General features: G+C 35.1%; 1 protein-coding gene across 1 annotated transcript in view; it reads right to left on the reverse strand.

Annotated features, from left to right (window-relative positions):
- The window catches only part of CENPE (centromere protein E), a 93,904-nt gene that overhangs the window by 76,965 nt on the left and 2,772 nt on the right, over window positions 1–14,167 (reverse strand). The window contains 10 exon segments of the mRNA XM_012809274.2: window positions 2,480–2,638; window positions 4,173–4,292; window positions 5,319–5,448; window positions 5,739–5,826; window positions 8,592–8,643; window positions 11,782–11,847; window positions 12,021–12,088; window positions 12,254–12,335; window positions 12,750–12,869; window positions 13,766–13,884. Of these exon segments, the coding sequence (XP_012664728.1) occupies window positions 2,480–2,638; window positions 4,173–4,292; window positions 5,319–5,448; window positions 5,739–5,826; window positions 8,592–8,643; window positions 11,782–11,847; window positions 12,021–12,088; window positions 12,254–12,335; window positions 12,750–12,869; window positions 13,766–13,884 (1,004 nt within the window).

Genomic DNA, 14,167 nt, shown 5'->3' on the forward strand with positions numbered 1-14,167 from the left:
CAGATGAATTACACTGCCCATTCTGTCTCTCATACCTACCCAACACAAGGTATGAATTACACTCCAGATGAATTACACTGCATTCTGAGCCTTTGTCAGCATCCTGAGTGCTGCCAGAGCCACACAGCCAGAAGACTGGCTGCCAACATCAATCAGGTCCTTAATGCTACATGAAGGACTTCTCCCCCTTGTCAGCTTTTTTACCCATTACTGATGAAGGCTAGGGTTTTAGACTATATCAAACCCTTGGTATCTCTGAAAACTTGCGACTCTACCATCACCTGCCATCTCTCCTGAAAAATTAAAATTTAACGAGTACTACCTGCACTGAGATCCACCCTTTCCTGTGTTTGTTACAATTCAAGAGATGTTTCTCCTCCTATCTAAGGCTAATTCCTTCTAATATATCCAGGTCCTCATCCCTTTGGGCCATTTCAACACACTGTAAGGTGGCTTTCATTCCCACCACATAACTTGAATTATTTTTGCAAATGAGCTCTGTTTCTAAATGTAAAGAATTTTTGTCTATTTTAATTAAATTGTTGGCAGAATATGACACTACTGACCACTACCTCTTTGAAATAGTCTCTTCCCGTAGTTACTATATTCACCTGGTTTTATTCTTAATTCTAAAGCTAACTCTGGGTTCCTTTACAGATTCTTTTTCTGCCTTTATCTGAACAGTTGTTTCTTTAGGTTTTGCTCTTGGTTTTCTGTTATTTTCATTCTCAACATGCTCACAGAACAAGCTTATTCTTTCCCATGACTTTAATTTCAATCCATAGCAATTAATGTTGAAATTGATATCTGTACCTCAGAGCTTCTACCTTATTTGCATATACAGGGGGTGCCAAAAATGTATACACATTTTAAGTGATGTTATCTACTTATTACTTTTCAAAATTGAATTGAAGGTGCCCAGCAAGGCACTTTGAAAAGTAACACGCAGATGACATGTATACACATTTTAAGTGATGCTATCCAGACATGCTAAGCACATCCATTTTACCTGCAACTTGTATACTTTTGGGGAATGATTAAATTTTACTTCCAATAAAATCTCTTAAAATGTGTATACATTTTTTGGCATCCCTGGTATTTGCTTTCAATGTCCTGACATCTCAAACTAAAGAAGTCCCAAATAAAAACCTCCAGCATCTCTGCTCTCCGTTTGGTATTGCTTAACTCAATAAATACTGCGACCAGCCTCTCACGCAACACTTGCATGTCATTCTCGACCTCTTCTTTTCCCTTTCTCTGTCCCCAACATCTCATCACAAAGTCCTGTTAATTCTACCTCCCACACAGCTCTCCAATTTATCCAATTCCTTCTCCAGAGCCACAATCCTTGTGGAGAACCAGCCAATCTGATAAGCACAGCAGCCACACCTTTCCAAACTACAATTCTGATGTCACATATATGGCTTTCTTTTCCATCCCTAGCATATGGTCACATTTAAATCCCTCAATATGGTTTAAAATCCCCCTGCTACCAGCAAACCTGAGTCCAAAGAATACATCATGCTGCTTCACAAGCTTTTGTACATACACATCTTTTCCTGAAAAACCTTCTTTCCTAGGCCACCCATTGGGCTAGTTCCCATTCATCAGTCAACCAACAGTTCTTGAGTGTCTTCTGTATACCTCATGTGGTGATTTGTGGGTAACGCCTATTCACAATAACATCAACAGCATAAATTTACTGAGAATTTGCTGTGGGAAATTCATTTAATGGGAATGAATTTGCTGTGGGAAACTCATTTAATCCTCATGACAACCCTATAAGGTAGACTTCAAGCTACTCTCAGATAAGGAAACAGCAGCAAATTGAATTCAAGAAATTGTCCAAAGTCAAGACTTAAGAATTGACAGAAGCAGGATTCAAGTCTGGTAGTTCAGTTCTTAGCCACGACACCATCATACCCCCACAAGGGCTATTGGATGAATAAACCCATATGCAATTAAAAACAAAAAGTACACAAACTGGAAGCCAGAATTTTGATCACTGCATCAATTTGTATTCTGGAACAATTTTCTGGAGACTAATATTTCTGTTAAGTAGAAAATATTACCACATACCCTACAAACCCAGGGTTTCCAATCACCCAATCAGTTACATTTGACCTTATTAAGAAGCATATTGCAAACAGATTTCTTGAACTGTTCCAGACTTCTTGAACGGGAATCAAGGGAGGGCATAAAGCTCGTGTGCAATATGAAATAGTTTAATATAGTAAATTGCACACAAACTTTATGTCCACCCTGCACGTGGGAATCAGGGATTTGTATCTTTTATGAACCTCTTAGGTATGGTTAATATGTAGGCAAACACACAAAATGTTCTGGGTTTCTTGAATATACTGCATCAAAGGATATAAAGTACATAACTTTATAAGGATATAAAGTGCATAATTAGCATATAGAAACATCAATTCTATTTCCAAACACTAAATTTAAGCAGTCATCTTTTAAGTTTTACCTTTAATTCCTGTTGTGATGTGAGGGAAGAAGAGGTTACTAGCATTCGTGTTAAGTTTTCAATTTTCTCATTCTGTACTTTTTGAAGCAAATCTTTTTCTTCCAAAAGTTGGGCTAATTGGTCTTTCTCCATTGCCTGGGCTCGAGTCTCTGAAGAAACCTATAAATTGTAATATTGGATCATTAACATGATCCAATTAATGTGATAAATGCAGCTAGATTTTAAAACCCTGAAAGTAGCTTAAAAGAATAGGATATTAAATTTCTATGTGAATTTTAATTCTCATTATGAGAATGTCCCAAACTTAAAATAAAATATCCATTTCTACTCACATATAAGATAATGATGCTGTTAAAATAATTCTATTAATCACCTAAGAATGTATGAATAACAGGCAGACGTGATCAAAAAGACTTTACTATCAACAGTAATGGTAAAGAGGTTCTCAAAAGACTACCACTTGATATTTAGCTCATTTCTAAAATGATCACTGACATGCAAAATTTTTATGAAATAAGGAACCATGATGGCTAAAACATACAAAAATGATAAGTGATTATGCTCATTATTAGATTGCTATCTGAGGGTTACAGAGGAACTCAGGATTACATGAAAATGTATGAGGTGGTTGTAAATAACTATACTCATGATCTTTTTTTAATGTAATTCACATGGGAGTTCGTGAAAATTTTAAAATATCTCTATTGGCCCATTTCATAATCTCAGATTTTGGGCTTTGAAAATGAAAAACAAAGTCTAAAATTATTTAAAAGACCAAAATCTTATAGTTTGGAGTAAATTAAACTAAAATTTTTAAGAATCAATTTATCTTGGTTAGAAATCCTGTCATATGACCTAGGAATTCTTCCAACCAGGGGAAAATGTTTATGTTTCAACAAACATAATTACCAATATTTGGGTAATATAAGATGTTCAATTAGCACATTATTTGGCAGTAAGACAGTATGAACATGTGCACAAAACTGAGAGACATGATTGACAATTTACTACCAAGTGAAAATGACTTCATTTTTCCTTGGGGTAAATCACAGTTTTTTTGTTTTTTAATTAAATCACAGCTACGTACATTAATGCATTTATGGGGTACAATGTGCTAATTTTATATACAATTTGAAATACTTATAACAAATTGGTTAACATAGCCTTCACCGCACTTTCTTAATTATTATGTTAAGACATTATACTCTACACTTAGTAGATTTGACATATACCTTAGTAAAATGCATCATGGGTGTGGTCCCACCAATTACCCTTCCTCCACCCATCCTCCCCATCCGCTCTTCCTCCCCCTTCATCTTGGGCTGTAGTTGGGTTATAGCTTTCTTATGGAAGTGTAGGTGATTATATATTGGTTATATAGTATAGCTGAGTACACTGGATACTTTTTCTTCTCATTCTTGAGATACTTTACTGAGAAGAATATAGTCCAGCTCCATCCACGTAAACATGAAAGAGGTAAAATCTCCATTTTTCTTAGGGCTGTGTAATATTGTGGTATATGGTGTACATATGCCACAATTTATTAATCCATTCGTGGGTTAATTAAAAACTATTTTAAGCTTAAATTATAGCTTAAACTCCGATGTTCAGGCATTGAGAGTAGAAGCATTTGGGCAGATGTCCATTCTATACCAGTTTCTCCTCTTTACTGAAATTACTGGTTCATACGCACCTCCTCCAGTTGCTTTTTAAGATCCATTATTTCTTTTCTGTATCTCTTCAGCAGAGCTTCATCACTTGATACCTCATTAACATAAGGCGTATTCTTCATGTACTTAGCAGTGCTGGCAAACTGGGGGGAAAAACCAAAACCCAAAGTACTAAATGCTTCAATGCTAAAAAAATTCTAACTTAATGATATTTAGGCTTCATATACTTAAATGTCTTAAAAGAAAGCAAGCCAACAATCTTTTTAGTTGGCTTAATACTTCTAAACACAGGAAAAATTCTAAGTCCTTATAACAATGGTCTGTAACATACCGCAGCTAATAGTCTTCAGAATAAAAAAGGATATTTTGAAGACAAGTACTAATAGGGCACCTCCGAACTCAGCTTATTGGAATCCCATTTACCCTTCAAAGTCAACTGCAATGCTTTCTCTACACTGAGGTTTGTCTCCAGCGAAAAGTTCTCTCCTGCCTTTTAACTCTATGCTACTTATCACCCAAGTAACTGTCAATCCAAGGCAATCACACTGGAAGACAAGTGTTATCAGCCTTGTCACAGAATTCATCAATAGGACTCTGTTTTCTACCTTTGTACCTCTGTCACTCCCCTCGGTCCAGTGCTCAACAGTTAAAGCAATGCTTCTCAGAATAAGTACAGCACAAGTTATTTTAAGTGAGTACATGAAATAACATCAAATAAAATCAAATCCTTCTTTGAGAAAGCTATTCTACTGACATTTCTCATTTTTTCTTTCCTTTTTAAAATAGTAAATGCAGGCCTTAGGCTTAGAGCAAGAAAGGCAACAGCTAAGTGGCAGGAATTTAAGAATTATTTTGTTATACATGCATAATTTTTGTTGTTGTTGTTACATTCTATTTGTGGCAAGTAAGAGTTGTTTTTCACTGATAGGACTAATACAAAAGTTTTCTTTTATAATAAATTAAGTATGAAAAATGACATATTTAAAGAAAAATGTCAAGTCAATTTCAGTAAAATAGTACTGGATGTGGCAAAATTGTGGTGGTAAGGACAAATGATTAAAAACTGGGAAAATTAAATAAAAAAACACCCCTATGCCTAATTTTAGTGATTATTTTCTTCCTGCAGTTCATCTTCCCCCATATTAAGCGGAAATAAAAATCAAACTCACCTGAAGAGTTGTAAGGGTTTCATCAAAGGACACCGGAGTAACTGTGCAGATAATCCGTGTTTTTGCGTTCCCTCCCAGGGAATTCTGGAGAATTCGTGTTAATTTGCTATCTCGATAATTTATGAAACCGCTTAGCAAAAAAGAGTTTAGGAAGAAAAAGATTTAAGAATTTTTATATAACAAAAAAAGATAGTTTCTTAGTACAGAACACTTAAATCAGCCACAGTTTTAAAAATTAATTCTTGATAGGCTCTGTGAGGCAGATTAAAACTAACAGCTGAAAAGATTTAAAAACAGAAAGAATCACAAAAGCTTGTAATACATGGAAGAAATCAATGCACTTGCTTGTCACTGAAATATTAAAATTTTTAATCTAATGAAAAATGTAAGTTTAGAAAGTGCACAATGGGAGAAACTTACCCAACTTGTCCATCACTCAGTTTCTTGATTACTTGTCCCAAAATAAATAAGCTTCGATTTATATTACAGCCTTCCTTGAGTCGTACACCTGCATTTGTTAAACAAATACGAAAACCAACATGATCCTTTTTAGGTGATGAACTTATTTATCAGTACGATTTGAGATAAACTAGAAATTAAAGGGTCAGATGCTTTGTATTAGACCTGAGCCCACTTAAATATCGCAGGTAGGAGGAGCTCTCTTCCTATTGCCACCACCTATTAAGTGAATCAGAAAGGTTATCACCTGAGAGAAACAGTAAAAAGAAAAAGAGAAAAAAGAAAAGAATGAGGGATAAATATCCTATTTCTGAAAGAGCTCCTGTCACTTCAGTTCATATCTATTTTTTTAACCTCTAGATAAAGGCAACCATGGACTTACAACCAAATTAGTCTCTAATTCCTTATTTTTTAGTTGTTAATGTGCTTATATGAATCAAAAAGAAAAAAAAAGCACATTCTAAAAAAGCTCCTTTCCACTTTTATCTCTCATTTAACCAGTTTCTGTCTCTCTACCGGGAAACCAGACATTATATTTATTCCTCCAGAGATTTTTAAAAATACAAGTCCATATATTCATTACCTCTCTTCCTTATTTACACAAATACTAGCAGTCTACACATTACTTTGCACTCTGTTTTTCTTTATTTAGTAACATATCTTGGAAAAATTTCCATTATCAGTAAGCATTGGCCTTTTTCATTCTTTTTTATAACACAGAATTCCATTGTATAAAAACATCAAAATTTATTTATCCTGCCTCCTGTTAAGGGAAAAATACTGGAAGAACTAATTTCGAATAGATGTCATTTCACAGATGCATTAGTTAGCTATTGCTGTAATACTGCTACTTAACAAATAAGCTAAAACAAGCATTTATTTCTTGTTCACAGGTCTGGGGACAGGCTTGTTTGGTGGATGTAGGGCAGGCTCAGTTGAGTGCTCTACCCATGAGCTCAGCTCTGCTGCACAAATCTCATCCTCACTGGATCAGCAGCTCTCCTCAGGGCACATGGCAAGAGTGCAATTGTGAGTTAAACCATTGAATATGAACTACTCATTCACATTCTTTGCCCAGTTTTCTACTGGTTTCTCTTAAGTCTTTCTGTTAAGGTTATGTACTTTGTGTCTTAGTTAGGTCTTTCCCACTGTAAGATGACTTCCAATCATTCTTGTGATTCTTTTTCGATGTTGCCTTCTTTGTGCATTTATAATACATTCCTTGGTGTAGCACAGGATGTATAAATCCAATCTTTTTTTGTTTTCAAATGGCTATCAACTCATGAATAAGCTGCCTTCTCCTCATGAATTTGAGAGATCACCTTTATTATACTTTAAGTTATGTATATACTTGGGACTCTTGGCTTTTCTATTCAGTTTCACTGGGCTGACAGTTCACACTGTTTTAATTACTATGATAGTATAACATTTTGCTTATTTTGTAAGGTTAAATTCTACTTTCTGAATTTTCTTGGCTAGTCTTGTCACTTTTTAATTTCCTATACAGATTTTAAACTCAACTTAACAACACAAAAAAGTACTATTTTATTTTTATTAGGATTGTGTAAAATCTAGAAATTAACAGACAGAGGAATATCTTTGTGATTTTGAGTATTCTCATCAAAGTATGCTTTTCCATATTTTTAAGTGTTTGCATCCTTCATAAAGATTTAAGCTTTATGTCAGTCTCATGCAAACTCTGTTTCTTCCTAGATATCACATCTTTTGAGTCATTCTTGTAAATGGAGTCTTTTTGTCTACTAGATATCACAATGTTTTTTTCTGTTATGGGTTATTAATATCTGTATATTAATTTTGTACACCACTATCTTTTTTAATTTCTGTATTAATTTTGAAACTTTAGGTGATTCTCTCATGGGCTTTCCAACTATACAATCTTATCACTGGCATAGAGTTTTTTTTTTTTTTGTAGAGACAGAGTCTCACTTTATCACCCTTGGTAGGGTGCTGTGGCATCACACAGCTCACAGCAACCTCCAACTCCTGGGCTTAGGCAATTCTCTTGCCTCAGCCTCCAGGGAAGCTGGGACTACAGGCACCTGCCACAATGCCTGGGTATTTTTTTGTTACAATTTGACTAGGGTTGGGTTTGAACCTGCCACCCTTGGTATATGGGGTTGGCGCCCTACCCACCGAGCCACAGGCTCTGCCCTAATCTTAGTTTTTTAACTGATGCTATAGTACCCAAAGCAAATAATTAGCCACCTATAAATACTAATTTTTACGTTTAAGACTTTTATCAGAAAATGATTCCTATTTGTATTACTTTATCAGTTTCTAAAAATGTCTAGTGCTATTTTTTATCGTAAAAAAACAGGAAGACGTCAAGACCAATATACTTCTTTGATGAGATTAGACTTGGAAAATTAAAATAAAGGATGCCCAGGTAAATTTAAATTTCAGATAAACAATGAATAATTTTTTAATATTGAACATATCTCACACAATATTTGGTGGGCTCTTAATACATTTGCTATTTTTTATCCTAAAAAAACAGGAAGACATCAAGACCAATATACTACTTTGATTAGATTAGGCTTGGAAAATTAAAATAAAGGATGCACAGTTAAATTTAAATTCCAGATACACAGTGAATATTTTTTTAGTATAAAACATATCTCACACAATATTTGATGGGCTCTCAACATATTTGCTATTTTTTATTACCCTAATACTACTTAGGTAGAAATACTTAATATTAAAATATTTCTTGACTATTATAAATTTAAATTTAACTGGGCATCTTGTTAAAAAAAAAAAAAAAGACTAATGTATTTTATGAGTTTTCATTACCTTCAGCTCCTGTTTGAGCCGCTCTTTCACTGCCTGCAAGGTCAACCAAATTCTGTAAGACGATGACAATAAATCTTTAGGCAAGGTATTTTGAAACAATAAAATCCAAACTACCAAAAGAACATTTAAATACATGGCATATCTGAATATCCCATCTGTATCCTTGTCTCCCATCTCATTGTTCAGGCATTCCCTTTTCTGAGTCAAGCTGTTCTCTACCTGTTACTTCTTTCTGTATAATACAATCTCTATAATGCTACCACTATAGATTCTGTTTCCTACAAAGTCCAAAACGTTGCCTGGTGAGTGATTTTTCACTATCTGGCACTTCCATTGCTCCAGTTTTGTATCTATTCATCCCTTACTCTTAAACCCCTAGCTGAACTACTCAATATTCTTCAACCCCTCCCCCCCATATTCTATATCTCTAAGTACCAACTTTTTGCTATTCCCTTTGTTCAGTTAGTTCTCATGTTCTCTTGTACCCTTATTCTTTATTTAACAGGGCAAATATTACCTCCTGAAGATAGCTGTGCATATTTTATCCTTCCCCTACACCTTGAGTGAATTTCTCCTTCAAGTGCATATCCAGAACTCTTAAAAAATACCTACATATTTATCTATAGACATTGTCTATAACTACACTGTAGCATCTTTAAAAGCAAGGGCCTTTCTTTCATTTCACAAGTATTACTGAAAAAAAGTGACTGTTTATCATGCTCTGTGGATTAGGTACTGGAAACACAGCAATGAACCAAACAAATACAGTCTCTGCTGTCAAGGATTTTACATTCTACACAAAGGTTGGTGGAGAAGGGGGAAAAAAGACAAATAAGAAACACACTGTGATGAGTTTGACAGAGGCAATTTAAATATAGAGTTGGAAGAGGGCAGAGAGAGGGACCAGGTAGATTCACTGGATTGGGTGACAGGGAAGACCTGTCATTAAACTAAGATCTAAATGACAGAGAAGAGGGGGCCAGTCATGAAAAGATCAAGGGAAACTGTAGTCTAAAGTATGAACAGCAGCATTCCTGGTCACAAAGCAGAATGTGCATGGTGTGCTCAAAAAAAGAAAAAAGAAAGGGAAGTATGGGACAACTCGTAAAGTGAAGATAGAAGATAGGGAAGAGGAGAAAGTAGGGGTTAGATTATGTAGGATGTTGTAAGTAAGATTAAGAACTCTGAATTTTATAAATGCATTGGGAAGCCATTGGAGGGCTTTACACAAGGGAATAATGCAACTTGACTCAACTTTCTAAAGGTCCACTATGGCCTCAGAGTGGAGGATGGATTGAAGAGGTCCAGGGTGCATGAGTGGCAGCAGGCAGCCCCATCAGGAGGCTGGTGCAGCAACCCAAGTGAGAGGTGACAGTGGTTTGGGCTAGGGACACTACCTGGAGTTAGTGGAGGTATGTCTTATTTATTCTTTTAATCTTAGAGCCCAGCACTGTGCTCAGAACATGATCAAGTTCAGTAAGCATTCTGAATGCATTACAAGAAAATCAGAGACCAAGCATGGTGGCTCACACTGGTAATCCTACCACTTTGGGAGGCCAAGGTGGGAGGACGGTTGAGGACAGAGCTAAGAGAAACTGAATATTGTCATCCCACCAAGGCCAGGAGACAACCACAAAAGGGCTGCCCCTAAAGAGCCAGAAGATAACTCTTGGGGGAAGACTTTTTTCTAAGAAGATTCTTACAGGAAGTGGGTAGGATAGAGGTTTGGACCACATGGACCACAAATGACAGAGCACCAAGGAGTATGAGAAAAATTGCCAGATAGATCACTGATGATGCCAAGAATATTAAAGGTAAGTTATTAAAAGAAATGTTAAGGAGCAGAGAACTATCACAGGCCAGGGTTGGAAAACAAAATAGTCTAGGATTTATTTTTTTACTGTTAAATTAAAACAAGATTAAACACTAAATATAAAAAATTAAAGATTAAAACAAATTATACAGGCAGTTTCCAAGTTACAAACATCTGACTTATGCATAACTCACAAACTGAGGCTATTACTGTAAGTCCCCATGTTACAAACATCTAACCAACGTGCAACTTGCACTTACAAATGGAAGATACTATATGTAATAGGTGAATAAATCTGTTCTAACTTACATACAAATTCAACTTAAGAACAAACCTACAGAACCTATCTCATTTATAACCTGGGGACTGCCTGTATTCTTCTACAGCAAAAAACTAAGATAAGGTTAGGAATGGACTTTTAATTAAGAATCTGATTTTATAAAATATAAAAATGAATAGGTACATTATTACTTTTTTCCCCTTAAGTTTTCAAATCAAACAGGGTAATTATAAATCATATCCATGTCAAGCTACATAACTGAAGCCCTGAAGATACAGAATAATGCAATATAGGTAAAGGAAAGAAATAAGAAAGAGACGGCAGTAACATGGTACAGCAAGAAGAAAATGGGAAATTAACTTATGTGGAAAGAAGAAATATTTGTATAATGCTCATATTCACTTATTCAACAAATACGGATTGAACATAAACTACGTACAATGTGTTTGGGTTACAAAGATGAATGTAGTTATCACCCTTCCCTTCAAGAGATTTATAGTCTAAAACATTGTATTTATAATATAACATATATTTTCTTATTGTACTTAAGAAAAACCTTTAATAATGTGATCTATTTTTTAACCATCCCACCTAGATTTTTGTTGATCATACAAGTCTAAATTATATTGACTGAGATTTAAAAAATCCCTATTTCTGGCTTGGCGCCTTTAGCTCAGAGGTTTGGGCGCTGGCCACATGCACCAGGGCTGGTGGGTTAGAACCCAGCCTGAGTCTGTTAAACAAACAAACAAACAAACAAATCCCCATTACTAAGAGTACTTAAACTTTTAAAAGTATACAGACAAAAATGCTACTTCATTAGTATAGTGGCTAGAGAAAGCCTCGAATCCTACAGTTCTTTCATCTAACTTTTAGGAGATGACAGTCATGATATAATAGGAAGACAGATCCTATGAATTTTTTCTACCACATTTTAGGTAGTAATTTGATGCTACTGATAAGATGAAACTGCCAATTTATAGAACCCCTCCCCCCATTTAGTTGTGGTAATAGTTCATATTAAACCAAATACCCAGCAGCTAAATTAAATTTTGTTTTGGCACAGACTGTACTTTATCATTGTTCATTATACTCACCAAATGGGAAACTTTGACGGATCCTTCACAATTAGAAGGCTCACCCTTCTCTCTGCTTTCCAAAATCTAGACAGAAAAAGAAATTTGTATAAAAATAAATGATAAAAAATAAAGTATCATAAAATAAGAAGAGGGGGTATATCCAGTCCTATATTCTGGAGTAAAATAAAACCCTACCATTAGATGCTGTAAAAGAGAGAGAGAAGGGGGGGTGGGGAGAGAGAGAGAATATTACCTACCATCCTAAAAATGGTATGAGAACGACTGCTTCTCTGATTCATTTTTGTTATTCCATAATGTCTATTCTCTATAAAACAAAGAGTTGTATTTCAGCTGGATACATATTCAAATACAAAGAAAAAAACCAATAATTTTATTTTAACTTAATAAAGTATAATTTGAAGCCTAAACACACTTGATTGAAAAGATAGTTTTTATAAATGTTTTAAAGAAATACAGCATAAAATCTTACTTTCTCCCTTTGTTATCCATTTCAAAGCCATTTCTGATGTATAAACCACTTCTTCTGTGAGATCAGCAACATATACATTCCTCTGAAACAAGTTTAATTATGGGAAAATTAAGGAAACAGAAATTGCTTAAAAGTTTGCTTTTTAAAAAGAAGGCACAAACTATTACAGAATTCATTTGTGAAAGTTAACAGTGGAAAATGGAATCCCCATTCTATAAGCATATGACAAGCAACTCCATAAATACTTACAGTTTATTTTCTGTACTAAAGCGCACCAAATTCTAACTTGATACTTCCATGCTGCTACCATTAGGCACTTAAACCAAAATACTAGAGCTATCGATATTTAAAACTATGCATATTGTTTATAAGATGAATTTGTATAAATACTTCAAAAAGGAAAAAAAGAGAAACAGACATTTTAAAAATTAAAGGTAAATGTTCAAGAACAATAATCCCAATAAGTCACCTGCAAAACCCCTTAACTGTTACTCACATTGACATCTTCTCGAATTACTAAAGGTTTCATTTTTTGTGTGCCACAGAATAAATCTGTAATAGTTTCATTGTATATTTCCATGTAAGACACACGCAAGAGAAATTCCCTATCAGGAAACTGGAAGAAAAAAATATGTAAAACATCAGAAAGCATCCAATTATGAAAATCTAATATTCTGTGTTTATTTGCTTCTGTGTATCAAAGAAGTTACACTTGTAAAACAAAACCCATGATTCTACATTCGCAATAAACACAAAAATATAAAAGTATTGTTTCAGAAATAAAAAAAATTAAAGTATTATCAAATTAGAAGAGGGGGGCACCCAGGGCAACCCTCCAGGCTCAAAATAAAACCCTACAATCAGATGTTCTTAATGAAAATGTTCACTTAAAACTAACTTTTAACTAATTAGGTTGCTTACCCTGGCCTCCTGCTTCCCTTCTTTACCTACATCCACTTTTTACTGTTCTTTATAATCCCAAAGGCAATGTGGAGCAAACCATTCTGATACAATACAATTTCCCTGTTCTATTTTTAGTAGAGATGGGGTCTCACTTTGCTCAGGCTGGTCTAGAACTCATGAGCTCCGGCAATCTACCCACTGTGCCTGGCCAATTGTAAGGAGGACGGGTGTAGGGATACATTGCCCATGCTAGTCTCTAAGTCTTGCCCTCAACGGATTCTTCCAACTCATTCTCCCAGAGTGGTAGAGGTATGAGCCACCGTTCCTGGCCAGTTGTTTAATGACTACTTTTGGTTGAAAGTATTATTATTATAGGATTCAAGAGAAAGAATGAAAAATCTTTAAGTTTGATGTGTAAGTCAGTGGGGATCGAAGTGAATCTATGCTATGCCTTTCTTCTTTACCCATGGATAACTAAGAGATAACTATAAATCTACTTCCTTTATTAGTATATGAGAAGAACACTATGGTAAGTTTTTAATCATTGCTTTTACATATATATAAGTAAACACACATATGTGAATAAATGTAAGAAATTCAGCTATTTACCTTCTTAATTTTTTGGAAAATGTCATGAATTGCCCTGGGAATAACTCCCAAATAATCTTCCGAACCCATCATAGTGTATGTTTTTCCTGAAGCAGTCTGCCCGTAGGCAAATATAGTCCCTGTAGAAACAAAATACATACAGATTAAAAATGAATCTGCAGTGGGTAAAACTATCCACTGAGCCTTTTTTTTTTTTTTAGAAACAGAGTCTCACTTTATTGCCCTTGATACAGTGCTGTGGCGTCACAGCTCACAGCAACTTCCAACTCCTGGGCTTAGGTGATTCTCTTGTCTCAGCCTCCCAAGTAGCTGGGACTATAGGCGCTTGCCACAACAGCTATTTTTTCATTGTGGTTTGGCTGGGGCCAGGTTTGCACTTGCCACCCTCAGTATATGGGGCCG

This window comes from Otolemur garnettii, unplaced genomic scaffold (genome assembly GCF_000181295.1).
Source record: "Otolemur garnettii isolate 467f Iridium unplaced genomic scaffold, OtoGar3 scaffold00103, whole genome shotgun sequence".
Classification (NCBI taxonomy): Eukaryota; Metazoa; Chordata; class Mammalia; order Primates; family Galagidae; genus Otolemur; species Otolemur garnettii.